The sequence below is a fragment of the Rhea pennata genome, chromosome 14 (genome assembly GCF_028389875.1).
Source record: "Rhea pennata isolate bPtePen1 chromosome 14, bPtePen1.pri, whole genome shotgun sequence".
In the NCBI taxonomy this organism is placed as follows: domain Eukaryota; kingdom Metazoa; phylum Chordata; class Aves; order Rheiformes; family Rheidae; genus Rhea; species Rhea pennata.
This window is the reverse complement of record NC_084676.1, coordinates 15,327,988-15,345,626: the sequence shown is the minus strand read 5'-3', so window position 1 is coordinate 15,345,626 and position 17,639 is coordinate 15,327,988. Positions and strand designations below refer to the sequence as shown.

Below are 17,639 nucleotides of genomic sequence, written 5' to 3'. Positions count from 1 at the left end.
CTCCTGCAAGCTTTGTTTCATCCCTATGTAGGATATGCCTTTGTGTGTGTGCAGTAGTGTTTGATGATAGTGTCTGACTCTGAAACCTCGAGAGCAGAAAGTGTAAGTCTGTACCCAACAAATGTGCAAAATAGTGAGACTTGTAGGAGACTCTTCTGACCTACAAATTGGGCAGACAGCAGTGAGGCACAAAAGCCACCACCCCCTCACCAGCATCTCTGCTTCAATCTAGAAAAAGCAGTTATTATAAATCCAGTTCCATGACACCTACTTCTGGATTCATGGGTACTCCGGTTCTGCTCTGCCATCAACTCTGACACCAACATGCTGAAACTACTGCCCACGGGAAACTCACTTCCTGACAACGTCTGTCCTTGTAGCACTGAGCAGAGCTAAACAGCAGGAACAGCCCACTAGAGATGGCTCTTTGTTATGGCTGCATTGGTGAAACTGGGTTTATCCCCTTTCCGCCATCAGAGCACTTGCTTGTATCCAAGAGACACTCTCCTGATACGTCAGGAGAGTTTTGCAAGGCATTTCACACAAAGCTAAGACTGGTCTTGTTTCTGTGCTCAGAGCTTTTACGCTTGGATGCAAAGGGCTTGCTCATTGGCAGCACAGAAAAGGTAATGTATGCTAGTCCGCCAGCCACGCAGGCTCCCACGTATACATCATGTTGGCAAAACGTATCACCATGCCAAGATTTCTCTATGTGGTCACTGTTTGGACCAGCTTCTCCTGGCTCCTGGCTCCCCACTGCCAGCTCAGTGTGAGCGTCAATGTTTATCATAGTGCAGCAAGTGTGAAATGAGGATCAGGACTTGCGTGTGAATGCTGCAGGAGCAGAGGCAGAGATGAGTTCACATCATGGTGAGGCTGCTCCCCGTGTACCTTCCCCAGACCACAACTGGGCAGGGCCAGGTTTGACTCTGATCCCCACAAGTGGCAACTCTGCCAGCACAGGCTGGCTGGTGGGGCCTATCCCCACAAAAGAAGTCTTGGAGAAGCCAAAGGCAGCTTAGGATGGAGGAGAGGAGGGGATGAAGGATTTCTCCTTCTGCAAGCTGTGATGGCAGAAAGGGAAGGGCTGGTGGGCACTGGAGGTATCATACAGAAATGTAGGCACTGTGCACTAGGAATGTAAGACACAGACATGGGCACAAATGCATGAACAGAAGAAAGCTGCTGGGAGACATGGTGGGGATAGGGATAGTCCTCGGCACTGGCACCATGGCTTAGCTTTCTAGCAGGCAAAATCCTGCTGGCTGCAGGGCAGAGCAGGGAGTGTAGAAAAACTGCCCCTGCACCTCACTGCCTCTCCCAAGGAGACATAAGGCTCAGCAGTGCTTACATGGGAAAATTTAATGCCAGCTTTGTTTGTTTAAGGCCGAACCACAGGATTCTGTGCTGTTTGTGAGCTGTAGGCATTGTGGTGATCTACATAACCCCCATTGTAGATAAAATGACAGTGAGGTCCTGAACGCCTCTGCACTGCTATTTGGGTTATACAGCCACCTTCATCTCTCTTTTCCACACACACAGAACTTGTCCTTGGTGGTCTCGCAAGATTATGTAACGCAAAGTCAACTTTAGCTTACCTCCTGCCAGTTTGACTATAATTGCATTTGGACTAGCTGGAAGGGGAGATCGGAGAGAGAAACATCGGAAGCAGGATAGCAATATGCAACACAGAGCAGGGATACATTTTGCAGCAGCTCTAGTTCTGGCGAGGGGGATCGAGACTGACTTGGCTTGGCTCAGCTCAGCTCTAGGGAAACTTCTCCTTTCTGGACTATGTCATCACCGTCACCTTTTCTCTGCCCTGAGGTGGACTGAGAGAGCAGCCGGACAATGGCCCCTGCCTGTTCCCAACACTGTTTTGGGTTAGCTCAGAGCCCTGGGTTCCCCCAGGATCATTTCCACTTCTCACAGTTTCGTTCAAAAGTGAGATACAGGATAGTCCGATTCTGGAAGACAAACTGGAAGGAGGAACATTACAGCCCAACACATAACCGTTCTTAGTCCACTCCCACTACAAGGGGGGATATCACCGTAATGCTGGGCTGCTCTACGGTGCCTTGTAAATCAAGATGCCTGTGATGTGTGGATCCCTCATATTTCCTGCACCAATGGGCCCTGCACTACCAATAAACAGTAAGGACAGTAACAATCCAGCTGCTTACAGAGCATTTCAGGTTTGTAGTAACAGTTTCCTCCTAAGTAAATCCTTGGCTTTTCTTCCCATTCCAGGAGCATAAAGGAGCCATAAAGTTCCTGTAATGAGCCTGCTGAAAGTTTTGGCTGGCAGAGGAGAATACCTGAGCAGCATAGCACTGGCATGGCATGCTCTGTGCCTTCTCCAGTGTCAGGCTTGGTTGGGGCATGACTAAGGAATGGATTTATATTGTTGCCTTGTGATGCCTGACCCTGTGATTGGCAGAGTGAAAAGGTGAAAGATGGACACCTAGAGCCAGGGTTTGTTGTATTTTTAACGATCATGAGGATCAACTGTCTCTTTGTCATTCCTTTCTGTTGGAAACCCCACCCACATACCTTCATTAGACCTGAATGCCACATCCCAACTGATTTACTCAGTAGTCAGTGGAACAGTGCAGAGTCCTGTCTCCATACGAGTATAATTTGAATACTTGACTTTGGTCACTTAAATCCATACTTGAAGTTTGAAGATGCAGTTGCATCAGTTTTCTTGCATACTAGTTGCTTGCAAGTAGCCAGCTCTCATCCCCAGGAAAAACCAAACCTTTTGCAAGGCATTAAAAACAGGGAAAGGTAAATTCTGCCAAGCAGCCTGCCTTCTCTCTGACATTATCAGCTGAGATGTCACTTGAACAGCACCTTGCTTTATCTCTCGCTAGCCTCCTCTTTGAATCAGGTGTTTGTTCTACCTTGCATGGAAAAAATTCCCGCTTCAGTTTGTCGCTGGCTGCCTTGCACAGTCCCACTGCACAGCAACCTGGTTTAGCCAGACGAGATCTGAAGCTACCTGGCATGAGGCGCTCTCACTGTACTCATTGCTCGGGTGACTCAGGTTTAAACATAGCCCTGCTACCCTGTGCCAAGACCCTGTCCCCACCTCCTGCCTGCTCCTCTATTCCCCGCCCAGAACATTTTCCTGAGGTGCTTGCTCGCTGGCCTAGAGCTTAGTGCTACAATAAAACAGCACTAGTTCTGCCAGTCAGGAGGGAAGAGAAATTATTTGAGATGAAAGTATTTGTTGCTAGTTAAGGTAAAACCAGTATGTTTTAGCTTTACCGAGGTTGTTTTTCCCTTACTTAGCCTGAAACTGGAACCCCTCTGGCAGGAGGTGGCATGATGTCGGGTGAAGGAGGTTTACTTTAAAAATAAAACCACACTCACTTTCTCTGCTCTGGGAGCATAAATTAAGCCTGACCACTTGCCTTACACAGCTCCACCAGCACTGGAAACAAATTGTGCATGCATTGCCTCTTTGATGGCCATCCTATCTCACTCCAAAGCTAACAGTTCCTCAGTATTTCTGTATCACTGAGAAACTGTCCCCTCTCCCTTCTGTACTGCCTTCTTACTCCTGCCAGATCTGCTAAATCAAAAGAATTACAGCTGAAAATAGACAAGAAATAAATACTAATGTAAGAGGGAGAAGTCAGTAGTAAGGCTGCCTGCACTGAAATGCAGATCCATGCTGTCCTGGCATTTCCCGGCTCTGTTTCTTCTCCTTCTGCAATCCCTTTACAGTTTCTCCCTCCTTTCCTACATGGGATTCAGCCTCTTGCTTTCTACTTTAAGACTCTGCTAGTGCTTGAGTCATTTTACCTCCCAGAGTCCATTCCCTCATCTTCATTTTCTTTTCTCTTTTCTTTTCTTTTCTTTTCTTTTCTTTTCTTTTCTTTTCTTTTCTTTTCTCTTCTCTTCTCTTCTCTTCTCTTCTCTTCTCTTCTCTTCTCTTCTCTTTTCTTTTCTTTTCTTTTTTATTTTCTTTTTAGTCACCTTTTTACACTTTCTTGGAGCTATATCTCACTTTGCCTCTCTTCTTCAGCTGCCTCCACCTGTCCCCCCAAACATTCTCCTTAAAGTCCTGTTCTCTCTCTCTCTGTCTCTGTTTTTCTTTACCAGTCTGTACTGTGTTCATGAATTTGTCTGCAGAGCTGACAAAAGCCCCTTATGAACTCAGACCCACCAGCAGGCTAGAGCTGTAGAAATCCATGATAAAAAGTTAACCTGTCCAAATAGATTTTTCATTACTATTCCTCTCCTGAGATTTTCAGTGTTAAAGGAAATTTTTAGGTAGAGAAAGAAAATATCTCCCAAATCATTCTGACTTTTACATAAGCCTTTGGCTTTGCACAATGTTTTGTATAGGAAAGCCCCCAAAGGTTTGCCATCTGACTGCAGAGAGCAGCACTGAAATCTTGTGTGCCCACTACGCTGAGCCTATACAGCCTGAGAGCACACCTGAGCAGATATAATGAAGACATTGCCTCTTGGGGTCCTTGCCAGCTCCAGGGGAATAGCAGGCTGATGGGGAGACACACCTGAGCTTGGCAGAGCCTACTGTGCTTCTACCCTCTACCCAGCACTTCCAAGGAGCTTCAAGATCCTTTTCAGACCAAAAAGCCTTTCCCCCTCTGATTTGTTTTTGTCTCTACGGACCAATGTGCACAAGTCATGCCTAGAAATCACTGCCCTGCCTGCCTTGCCCCAGCTGCCACCAGCTCTTGCTCAGGAACTAATCATGCCATGGCTCTGCACCCCGACCTTTCCTTCCTGGGCATGGTACAGGCTCACTGCCTCCGCTCACTTGACTCTCACCCACTGTGATGTGCAGCTCAGCAGGAATTGCCCAGCACCCTACCCTCTCTCCCCTTCCTCCTTCCAGTGCCAGCAGAGAGCCGGCAGCAGCCGGGGTGTCATCACCTCCTGTGGAGAGCTGCCCACAACTGCTCCCTCCAGCCTGCTCGCAAATGTCAGCTGGCCACTTGCAAAGGAGGAGTTGAGACTTCAGGAAGAACAGCTTGTACATCACACTCCTGCTGAGGATGAGGAGGTGTTCATTCAGGACTGGATGTCACAGTGGCACTCCTGGAGGGGTTTCCATGCTATAAATAGGTACCTTCAGGATCCCCTTTTAAGAAGGATCTTTTTTTGTACTAGAGAGCCCTTGGGGGACGGGGACTCACACAACCAGATTTTCAAATGAGCTGTACAAATCATGCCACACAGTTACTGAGGAATGGCCTTCTTTCTCTGAGTCACCAAATGTCCTCCCATGGTTCCGATCTCCCCCTTTTCCTGCCATACTTGTCCCTTCTAACATTCCCTTTTGTCTCAGCTGCTGTAGTGAAATGATATGAATTAATTCCAATAGCTGCCAACTCTGCCACCAGCCTAGTCTCTTCCCCTTTTTTGTAGCTCTGTATCTCGGTTGGAAAAAGGAGGACCTCCAGTTTTTCCTTCAGCCCCACCGCCACTGAAGCTGCTGTATGCTGTCAGTCATTGAGGGGAGAGAAGAGACTCAAACTCTGCTGACTTTGCTCAGGGCTTGATCTCCCAAGGTGGGGAGCATGCTAACATCTCTATTGTCCAAAATGCTGGCAAGTTAGCAAATGGCTCAAGAGGTTCTGCTTTAACTGAGCTGATTTGTACAGAGCCTAGCAAGACACATGGAAAGGCACTGGGTTGGCACAGCAAGAAGGGCTTTGCTGGTGGACTGGTAGGGCCTTGTAGACCAAATCCACCTGGGAGACCATCCTAAAACCCACCCTAGAGAGCCAACATGTCTGCATATCAAACTGGTTGGGCATTACTATGGCGTTTCTCATCCCAGCATGAGGGAATTGTCACCTCTTTCTCTTCTTCTTAGCTACAAAACGGTTTGTACAGCCGTTCATACTCAGCAGCTCAGCACTCAAGGTTTTTAGCCTAACTTGCCTGTATACGAAGAAGCTCTGCACTCAGGCAGGCTCATGTTAAAGCAGAACATCACAGTACTATCTGCATCATAACGAGATATTGCAAAAGCCTACAGCTACAACTGGTATGAATTTCTCTCAGCACTGCTTTGTTGTGCTACACTGGGAGCTCTGCAGACACTCTTCCTCTCTGAAACCACTGATTAACAACAGTGTCTTGTGACACTGGTGTCACACAGACCTAACGGAGGGAGCCGAGTCCCAGGCAGAGGGCTAGAGGAGAGGGCATAACAGTCTATGTCTGATCCCACCTATTCCCGAGAGGACCACCAGGTGAGGTGAAAGGGAAGCAATGGTTGAACTGCAAATGAGAAAACACTTCAACCATTTCCTCTGTGAACTAGGAATCAACATTGTGATCTCTAAGCTCACTCTGTGACCTAGGTAGCTCCTCCTCCCCACTCTCTGGCATGTAGGCATATTGAGGTTTTCACTGTCTCTGTTACATGCAGAAACATTTCCTTTTTCTGATAAATATGTATTAGAAAAATCTCTCTCATTCAGCAATTTGCTTTTCGAGTCAGACTTAAAGCAGCTTATCTAGGGCTTCTACTACAGCTTCTCACGAGCAAAATTGCTGCTCATTTCCAGACACAAGTACAATAAAACAGGACAGGAATCTCAGACCTTGGACCAGGATATTTTGCACTGGTTTTGAAGGCTTTTTCAAGGCTACCCCAACTAACCAGCTTGCTGTCCACACACCACAGTCCCTTAGATGCCTGGAAGCAAATGGGACCTCCACTCAAAAGCCACTAAGCTGTTGAATGTCCTGGCAGGTACCAATGTGGTAGCACACTGTTCATGGTGGATACCATTTGCACTATGCCAGTGGGCTTGAAAGGCAGGAAAATTGGTATGGCTCTGGTGGCGATGAGTAATGCTTTTGGCAATGTATCTCTTGCTCGAGTTGATGGTTGCAAACTCAAGCTGAGGGCTGCCCCCATTCAGCGATGAACAAAGCATTTCCTTTAGCCACAGAGGGAAAAGATTAAGGAAGGATTTTCACACTTGCACATACTTAAGAGGAGAAAATATTTATATGAGGGAGAAAGGACTTGGCAGGGATTTCCCTGAGGCCCTGTTTGTTGTCATGCATTTCTCAGGATTGGGTTGAGGCTGTGGAGTTCAGCAGCAGAGTCTGAATCCCCCCGAGCTGGTGAGGAGGTGCTGTGAGTGGGCAGCTGCATGCAGAGGCTGATAAGAGATCCTCTCTCAGTTGTACCTGTTGCCTACACCTGCAATGAAGTAATTTCTGAGAGATTGCAGGTAGCTCTGGCAGTGTAACGACATTCCTTTGGCACCACTGGAAAACCAGAGCCACGTGGGACTTAGTCCAGTCACCAAAGGTGCAGGGAGGTAGAGTTGGGCTCCAAGCACCTCTTAGGACCAAGCACCTTTCCAGAAGGCAAGATGTGATGAGAAAGGTTCTCCAATATGAATACCCACTTTTGAAAGGGGTTGGGGGGAGCTGTGTGCAGCTCAAGCTCCACACAGAGATGCTGAAGGAATGACTCCGATTCCCACTTCAGGACACATGCAGCCAACAACATCTCATACTTCTAGCTGGGGCTGTCTATTCCTTGAAAGCACATGGTTACAAAACCCAAGAATTATTAGAATGTGGTCATCTACTATGTTTTGGAAGTGCCTGATTTAATCCTTCCCTGTTGCTGCATGACAGCTCCCTGTTGTTGTTTCTGGAAAAGAGAAGCCTTAAAATGTGCAGGGCACACACTGGCCTTTGCTGCCAACACTCTCATCATGGTCTAAAGTAACATAAAGAATTCAAAATAGTTGTCATTGCAACATGCTGGGCTGGGATCCTGGTTGACATTAACCATGTTCTTTCTTCACTGCCACCTGAAGCAATTAAGGCACCAGGACCAACAGGACTGGGCAACAGAGGAACAGGCCAAACGAATAACATACTTTCCCAAAGACCCCCAGAAGCTTTACCAATCCTAATTAGGTGATAATTCAACCTGGGACAATTAGAAAAGATTTGTGCTACTGTCACCCTCTGCTCCTGCAGTGTGGTTCAGACCACTGTCACTGCTTTCAGCCTGAGCTTCCAACCAGCACAGCTCTGAAAGCAGGGGTACTGTGTTTGCACTTTGCTGAGCTAGGACAAGTAAGTCCTGCTGAGAGGCAAGGCATATGGCATCGATTATGGGCAAAGGAGGGAGAGGTGTACAAGACCTTGCTCAGACGGGAGATGGGGGACAGTGTCACTGTCATGCCAGCACAGGGTCCTTGCTTCTGGGCCACAGAGAGCAGTGACTGCACCAGGCTTTGCAGGAAAGCTGTAGGGATATTTTCCAGTGTTTCATGTTCCCCAACCAGACAGTCTCAGCACTGGACATCTGTGTTTCTCCCAAGAGCCGGGAGAACCTTTGCACTGGAGACCAGCAACAAAGTATAAAAATCCTTGGCTGTAAGTGAGACAGTGCTTCTTCAGCCCTGTCCTACTGCACAAGTGCAGAAGCCATTCAAGCCTGCGACTGTTTGAAGCCCAAACAGCCAGAAGAGCAAGTGGGCTTTTAAAAGCCACTCTGCCTGCAAGCCCTGACATAAGAGTTGCAAACCAGAGCAGCCCTTTTACAGAGAGGGGCGAAGCACCTGCAACCTCCTCACTTCTTCTAGGCAAGGAGGGCTCATAGCTTTGCATAAACTTAAGAAATTCTTCTTGTGATATAAGAAGGTTTTGTGTGCCTCCCAGGCTACTTGGGATGATTTTTCTTTTTTCTTTTCTTTTCTTTTCTTTTCTTTTCTTTTCTTTTCTTTTCTTTTCTTTTCTTTCCTTTCCTTTCCTTTCCTTTCCTTTCCTTTCCTTTCCTTTCCTTTCCTTTCCTTTCCTTTCCTTTCCTTTCCTTTTTCTTTCCTTTCCTTTCTTTTTTCTTTTCTTTTTTCTTTTCTTTTCTTTCTATTTTTTTTAATGAGCCTGGAAGAATTCATGGGGAGAGTACTGAAGTATTTGTGGGAAATACATCTAGCAAAACAACTTTAAGCAAGGACACTTGACTACAAATATATCATAAATACTCTTTATTTAAGCACAATGTCAATCAATAAGACTTGCAATAAATACTCAAAACTTTTGAACGTACATGTCTTCATCTATGTATCTAGCACAACAAATCACCTTTACATTTCCTTACTTGTTTATACACAGATCTATATATCACTGTATATAGATAATGGAGATATATATACACATATACATACATATATCTAAAAATATATATGCACTTGTGCAAAAATGACCTTACCAAGGACAGTAAACAAGTAAGTATTTCCCAATCCACTCTCACTGGCACTGGCAATATTGCACCAAAATTCAACTGTATACACCTGCCATTGGGAGGGTGAGAAAACAGGAGACAAACTGAAATTGCATGCATTGAAAGCAGCAAATTCACTTTTTTCATGATAAAGAAAGGCTTGTAAAGGCTTGGTGCCTTCTGAAATACTGAGCTTGATTCAACACCCTTAACGCACAGCAATTCAAGCAGACACCCACTGCCAAATCCAGGTGCATCGGGGTTGTGTCCAGCTCTTCCAAATAGATCTTGCAACACTTACCAGGAGAGATAACCTCCTTCTGAGATCTGTGTAAACTCCAGTTTCCAACATGCACAGCTCTGTCTAGACCCAGGCTGTGTTACTAAGACCTGGGGGAAGCGTCTGTGTTCCTGATCGAGCTGGCTGTACTTTGTTCTGCTGCGGGCAAACATGAGTCTCAATCCTTCAGGTGAGGGTGCAAGAGGGGACTGCTGTGCCACACAATCTGCCTGTGCACCCAGTGGCAGCTTGGGCCCTGGAGGAACAGTTGTAGGTCATCTCTCAAGAGGCAGCACTAGGGAAAATATTTGCTGCCGTAGTCCGCAATACCGCAGAAAGCACCAGTGGGTTCCCTTGGGTGCCCAGTGTAACTGGCCACTCCGGAGGAATGTCTGTGATGAGAGCAGGGTGTAGCTACCCCAGCTGCCAAATGATTGTGGCCTCACAGCCTGGGATGTGTATTCTTTGCAAAATACTCGCTTTCAGAGTACTGAATTCTGAATTTCAGAATACTCGCTAATGCTCGCTTTCAGAAGAGCTCCAATAAAAAACAAGGGGAAGAAACACTCAGGCTGCTGGGTTCATGTCTCTCAAATGGTCAGGTTTTCACATTGAAAAAGACGGCTGCTCAGGGACAAGATGCCACACAGTAGCTGCAGTCCTACTGAGGGACTTGAGAAACCACGTGTAAGTGTAAAAAACAACAATGAAAGGAACCTTGATCCTTTCAAAACACTGGTGTCAGGGAGCCAGGGGTCATGCCACCTCCCTCTGCCGAAAACAACATTCCATGCCAAGGTAGCTTTTCAAAAGAGTCCTTGCTCATCTAAATCTACAGAAGCACCCTGGGTACTGCACACATTGCAAACCCAAAGCACAGGCCCTGATCTAGCACCTCCTAGTTAGTGAAAAATGTGGGCCAGCCAAGGTACAGGGTGCTGTACCAGGGCTGGGTGCATCTGCAAGGACAGGTGAGGAAGGAAAAGACTGAGGTGACATGGGTGAGCAACCAGCAGGCAACTTCCCCTGAGCCCTCCTTCATGTCCGCACTGCCAAGGGGCGCAGCCACTCACTGCCAGTCAGCCAGGAAGCCTTGGCCTCCCTGGTGTTTTTAAGAGGATTGCACTTTCTATCCATTGACAGACAGCAGAGAAGGGACACACAAGTCAGGACAGCCTCCCTCTGGCCAGAGGTATGAATGTGCTCATGAACTCATCTCCTTGGGAAATGGATTCATCATGCCAGCGAAAAGAAAACATGCAGAGGCAGAGGAATGGCAAAGAGACAAGAAGATGAAAGTCTTTCCCTTAGCCACTGTGGGTGTTTTTGGCTCCTGGCAGCAGGAGCACTGTAATACCAGAAGGGCAAGAGATGCTGGAAGAGGGATTGCAGCTTGCTGTTTACTCCTAGCCAGCCCTGTCAATACGCTCCCTCCACAGGAAAAACATGTCCCTTATAGTAAATAAATACATAAGTCCTTTGAGAAACACAGTGGCCATGATGTGGGAAAGCTGAAGAGCACGTTGTGTGCTCGCTCATGCATCCGCTCTCTCTCTGGAGAAGCAGGGCTCTCCTTTCTTCACTGCAAAACTCTGGTCTATTTTCAGACTCTTGGGAGGATTTGCTAACTCAGCCATCTTCATTCCCTCTCTGGCTTACTCCACCATCTTAACAGACACCTTAAAAAGGGGTCCCACATGCACCTGGTGCAAAGGTGATGCTGAGGCCGCAAGGTCTGGATGTGACTCTGCAGATGAGGCTGGGACATGCCTGGCAGTCACAGCCCCCCTCGCAGCCCAGCTCCGCACGTCTGCCTCGGCATCCCACAGCAACGGGCTATGCACAAATTGGCATTGCTGTGCATTAGTAGCTGCCCAGCGCAATTGGCCATTTGAGTCTTCTGCAAATCTTTATTCTGGCATAAATACTCCCACATTAACCACATATTGGGACTAAGAAAACCAGAACTGAGGCAGAAATGGAATTAGGTAACCAGCACAGAAAAAAAATGTCACCTCCCATGCTGGCCATAAGCAGGCTCAGAAAGACTTCAGCCGGAGGAAAAGGTCGTATCTGAGCCTGAACCTAAGCCTTCCCAGATACAAAGCTCTTTGCAAATTGCTCACCCTAAAAAGAGGTTCTCAGGTAGGGCTCTGTGTCCAGTCTGCTTCCACCGTGTTAATTCTCCCGGTCATTTCCATAGTTCCTCAGTACTAGAGCAAGTGTCAGGTTTTAAAGCTGGGGCTAAGGCTTGGGCTTCCCAGAAAGCAAAAGCTCCAGGAATGCTTCCCAAGAAGCAAAGGACTCAGCAGTCCTCAACATTGTGCCTGTTCAGAGAACAAAACGAAGACAGCTCCTGATGCGGAAACTACAGAATTAAAAGTAAGACCCACAGAAAGGAAAGTATTTTGCAACAACACAAAAGCTGTACCTGTGGCACTAATCTTGACTAAGGCATTAAAAACAGTAACAATCTCTGTTTGGTCAAAGTGGCTAAGAGCAGTACACGTACTGCCACAGAAAACCACAGTTTGCTGTATGCACTCTTACCCAGGGGGTCAACAGTATCCCACTTAGGCACTATGCAGCTTCATCCCCTCTGCAGTAGTGGTGTAAGGAACAAGCCAGCAGCACAGGATGTAGCTCAGTCTGTTTGCAACGGGAAATTTTGGTTACTTCATCACCATGACTTTTCTTAAGTGAAGTCACTGTTGTGTGTTTTATCAGGTGTATTTAAACTGAGACAGTTCTCTCCTAGTATCAAATCCTAACTACCCTAAAATCACTTTAACCAGCTACAGTTCTGACTTAAATTTTTGAATGCCTAGCATAAATCAAATTATCTTTTCATTACAAAATAATTTAATAGGCAAAAGAATTTCTTTATACAACTTTTTTTTTCAGTTGTGGAGCAGGGAAGGTTTGTCAGGTGTGGCTGGGTTGGTATCACAATATTTTTGTGGTTTTATCCAAGATGTTTCAATGGGCAGTCAGCAAATTTCACAGGATCAAACCCAAAAGAGGCTTTGCCCCAATGATTGCTGGATTTCAGGAGTTAATTGCTGACCACCTCACCTAATTCCAGTTGCCTTCAGAACTCAGCAGGTCATATGTCATCAGTTTTACTCATGTTGTCTTAGAAGAAAGAAATCTGTTCTTCAGCAGTTGAACTGCATTGCAAGCCTGAGGTTTCTTAACACTGTCACTGAGCACTGCACTACCTAGTTCAATTGCCCAGTGTAAACAGCCAAATGTTCCCGGTCCCTTCCACATCTTCATGCTCTAGGTACTGCAATGCTTCTGAAATGAACCAGTTACTCGCCTCTCAGCTTTGGCTACACAGAGCAGCAGCATCTGAAGTGTTAATATAGCCAGCCAAACAAAGAGTAATAATTCAGACAATCAAGTCATCATCCACAATACGTGCGATTGAAATGCAAGCAATTATTAACAGTAATAAAAATGCACACAGCAATTGAAATGTGGACAGTGGATTTCTATGTGCTGGCAGCCTCCTCCTGCTCTAAATTCGGTGGAAGTTTGGCTGCTGACCCAAGGGAGGTAGGCATGTCCCCACTCCAGAGCCAGCAATTGCTGTTGGACGCCTCTTCCCTCTGTGCTCTTAGTAACACTAACCTACCTTGCCACTGGATATTGCAAACTATTGTGAGGGCCTGGCAAGATTAACAACGCAGGAGGAGAAATCAGTCGCTACAACCAAGACATTGATTTTCACTCCCTCCCCACTCCTGCCGAGTGCTACTTAATAATAAGGAAACCGCACTAATCTAAAGCACATCTCTAAACATGCAGAAACCTACATGTACTATACAACATAAATCCTCGTGCAGTACGAAGCAAACAGCACCCAATTCTGCAGGTTCCTGGGCCTGTGTTGGGTTTTCCCCAGCTAGGACAGCCTGTTAATATTTGTCTGAGGCGCACACGTTTTTGTCAGTCTGGGATCTTCTCCCTCCAGCAGCCACATACCACATCATGTCATCATACCCCTCCTTTGCTTAAGTGGTTCAGACAGTAATTTAAGAGCTACCTCAAAGGAATTCAGGTGCATTCGGGGCCGCTGACATCCCTACTGAGGCAGCAGGTGAGGACATAGACAGGCACCTGCATCCCGACACTCGAGTCAGAGCTGACAGCTAGAAGCAGGAGGGAAGAGCTTTCTCAGGCACATTCTGTCTCTGCCTGTAGTCCTGATCTGGAAGGACTGCAAGGGGAACTGAGCCAGCACCAGTCACAGGACTAGAAAAGGACTGGGCTTTTACAGCTATTTCTCTGTCTCAGCACCCTTTCCAAGAAGAATCAAGACCACTTTGGGGAAGCAAGAAAGGAGCACCAGAAGTTTCCATTCCCCTTTCCCATAAAAGCCAAGTGGGGCTTTAGAATTCAGTGTTGAAAGCTCAAGGAAGAGTTTGTCTCTGCCCTGCACCCTGTAGCAGCTGTGGTGGAGACCAGCAGGTCTCACCACTTGCACCATCTTTACAGAGGTGATTCCCCACCAGTGCTCCCAGGGGCTACCTGTTTTGGGTACCGGCACTCGGGGCAGGTCTTCTCAGAGCAGTCAAGAGACCCACAATCACAAAAGGATTGCAAAGAGCTGCCAGCAGACAGACCAACTCTGCTCACCCCCCCGACTCCCAGCCTCAGATGTCCCCGAGATGGCGCAAATTGCTTCCCTGCAGCATTTCCCCAATTCCCCCCTCTACTACCTGAAGCAAGGGGGACCAGCATCCACAGCTGGGGGCTTGGCACAAGGAAGTGCACAGCACCAGTTGGTCGCCCTGCTGCCTTCCCTCTCTGCACTCCTCCGGTGTTAGGGACCCATCAACCACCACACACCAGAGACCTGTCATGGCATGTCCCCAGTGTGAACAAAGCGACTGCAGTGCAGGGCAGGTGCTTGAATTGGCTGGGGAAGAGGCGGGAGCCCATGCAAGGTATGCCAAGCATCCTTCTTCAGGCACCACAAAGTCCCCAACCAGGTGACAGCTCCCGTGAGCCTATTTCTCCCCTCCCTCTCCTGTTTCTGAAAAGACACAGCACTTCCACGTCCTCCCAGCTCTTGGGTTCACCCTTTCAAACAGCAGCTGAGGAAGGAAGGCTATGGAGACGCTTTATTTTCTGAGCCCGGTTTGCTGGTTTCCTCCAATTAGGGACTTTCTGAGAAGATCTCCACAGCAGCACAGTCACCCTCTTCCCATCCCCTCTCCTCCAGCCCACACCTGCCTGCCCGTATCTGCGGATTAGCTTCTCCTCTGACAGCCCAGGGAACTCACAGCCAAGTTTTGTAACCCAAGAAGAAAATGCAAAGCCTGCTGCAAGGCGAAAAAAACCCTTAACAAACAAACAAACAAACCAAAAGCCATCCCAGGACTAGAGCTGCACTCCCAAAGTCAGTCTTCTTTGAAACAAAACAAAAAATCTCCTCCTCTCCCGCCTCCTTCGGTTCACTGGCACTTGAGACCTGAAGTTAAACCAATTTGACAGTTTAAAGGCTGGAGGTGACTTTCGCCAGAGTCTGAACAAAAGGATGGTCCATGATTTTAGCAGGATTTCACCCAACTTTGCAGTACCACATTGCTGAGCCCCACAGTCAGTCTCATATTCTGGGCAAACACTCCATTTATTTATAGTATTATTTCAGGTGAAAGTCCTACAGCACTTGGCAAAAAACACTTGTTGTTTCTAAATGTTGTTTAAACTGTCCGACTGAGAGCAATAGCTGCAGATCTGACACGGCCCCTCCAAGCTGTGCTCAGACCCTGCAGCCCTGATCCCAGCATCCCTTCTGGGGGCTTTTTTGTAGGGCAGCATCTCCACGCAGTTCCCTGGGTTGGACAGTACTAGGACTACTGCCCAAAGCTGCATTACTGGTCAAGAAGGGGTGTCACAAGCCACCGGTCTGCCAGGGGGGCTTGGTCATGACAAAGGAACTGGAACTAGGAAGACTTTAACGGAGGCAATATCGCCCAGGGTTTGCAGTAGTGCCACGAAGTGCTATCGCCGGGGGGGGGGGGGGGGGGAGGGGAAGGGGGCGGCTAGCTGGGGGCACCCAGAGCCAACGGGAGCCTCCCCGCAGGCAGGAGCTCCTGCCTGCCTGCCCCGCAGAGGGGTTCCCGCAGCAGCAGCCTGATTATTAACACTAAGTACATGAGGTAGTTCAACAGCAACCACAGTCAGGAAGTTCCTCCTGGGAACTTAAATTTCCCCTGCTCAACGAATGAAGGTTTTGCCTCTAAATAGGTAAGTGCTACAGTATTTTTGACACTCTACAAACAACAAGCCCACCCGACCCTTCCCAGAGCACCCTTCTGCCTGTTTGCACAAGGTTTGCTGAGTTTTAGGTTTCTTGCAGTCACCAGATTTTAGATGCATTTTAAAAGTAGACCATTATTTTCCTTGGGGGGGGGGGTTGCTTTTCCTTAGAGAGAGACAGAGGGAAACGCTCATCTTTACAACGAGCGTGTGCCATACCAGAGCCCATCGCGTCTCAAAGCTACCCACTAGGCACAGTACCTTTACAGTGCAAAAAGTCCTCAGGGTTTGGGAAGGACCCTTCTTCACAGAGCAACTCGCAGGTTTTATCTGGTGCCAGGGGGTAGCTGTTGTCCTCCTCATTGTAGTCACTCCTGCCGTTGCTGTTGGAGTACCCATTGGCATACATTTTCAGGGCAGATCTGCGGAGGCACAGGAGTTCCTGGAAGGCATACCTGAAGTCTGGGCTTCGGCAGTAGATTAGAGGGTTGAAGGCAGAGTTAACATAGCCCAACCAGTTCAAGAGGATGTACACGTACTTGGGTATGATGTCGTCCTGGATGACGTGAACGATGTTGACGATGAAAAAGGGCAGCCAACACAGTGTAAAGGTGCCCATGATGATGCCCAGGGTCTTGAGGGCCTTGTGCTCCTTCAAGAAGAACTTGGAGGAACGACGGTGCCCTGCTCGCCCATTTTGCTCCTGCTCCTTGTTCTGGATGTGAAACCTCCCCTCACTCTTGTCTATCTTCTGCAGCTGCTTCTTGGCAACCTGGAAGACCCTGGCATACACAAAGACCATGACCACAAGTGGCAGGTAGAAGGAGATGATGGAGGAAGCAATGGCGTAAGCTTGGTTAGTGAAGAAGTCGCAGCATGTGTCCTCCTGGTAGCACAGAATGGCTTCATCACGCTCTGCCCGGTACCAGTGCATCTGGATGGGCAAAAAGGAGGTGAGGGCAGAGACTATCCACACCACCAGGATGACCACGCGTGCCTTGCTCTTGGTCAGCAGGCTCTGGTACTTAAAGGGGGAAGTGATGGCAAAGTACCGGTCCACAGCAATGACACAGAGGGTCTCAATACTGGCTGTAACACAAAGCACGTCCAGGGAGGTCCAGAACTCACACCAAAAGTTCCCAAAATTCCACATCTCCAAGATGATGTGGCTGGCACCAAAAGGCACCACGGCCAGACCCATCACCAGGTCGGCGCAGGCCAGCGAGGTGATGAAGTAGTTGGTGACAGTCTGCAGGCGCTGGAACCGGGCAATGGCGGTGATGACCAGCACGTTGCCGAAGACGATGGCCAGCACGATCACGGACATGAGGATCCCCATGCCCACCATCCACACGTCCCGCGACAGCGTGGTGTCGGCGCTCTGGTTGGCGCTGGCGTTGCCGCCGGGCAGCGCGGCGCCCGCTGTCCCCATGGTCCCCCGCGCCGCCGCCCGCGGGGCTCGGCGAGGCGCCCCGCGCCTAGGGCTCCGCGGCGGCGGCGCTGCACCGGGCGCCGCGCATACGGCGGCGGCAGGTGCGGGCGGGCTGGGCGCGGGCGGCGGCACCACCGGGCTGCGCGCGCTCCGCTCCGCTCCGCTCCCGTCCCGTCCCGTCCCGTCGCGTCCCGCGGCGGCGGCGCACCGGCCCCGACTGCCCCCAGCCCGTTAGGCGCCGCGGAGCTTATAGCAACACCCCGCCGTGACATCAGGCCGGCGACAGCCAATGGCGGCCGCCGCCGCGCCTCCCCCCCCCCCCCCGCTCCCCCCGCGGTGGCCCGCGCCCCACGCGCGCCCCCGACCCGCGGTGGCCCCGCGCTCCACGCGCGTCCCCGCTC

The 17,639-nt window shown here is 48.9% G+C and overlaps 1 protein-coding gene across 1 annotated transcript in view; it reads right to left on the bottom strand.

Moving 5' to 3' along the window:
- ADRB2 (adrenoceptor beta 2) overlaps positions 1 to 17,238 on the bottom strand; it is a 39,604-nt gene extending 22,366 nt beyond the window's left edge. The window contains exon 1 of the mRNA XM_062587168.1: positions 16,068 to 17,238. Within this exon, the coding sequence (XP_062443152.1) occupies positions 16,068 to 17,238 (1,171 nt within the window). The remainder of the gene's footprint in view (positions 1 to 16,067) is intronic.
- Between the last annotated feature and the right edge of the window lie 401 nt (positions 17,239 to 17,639).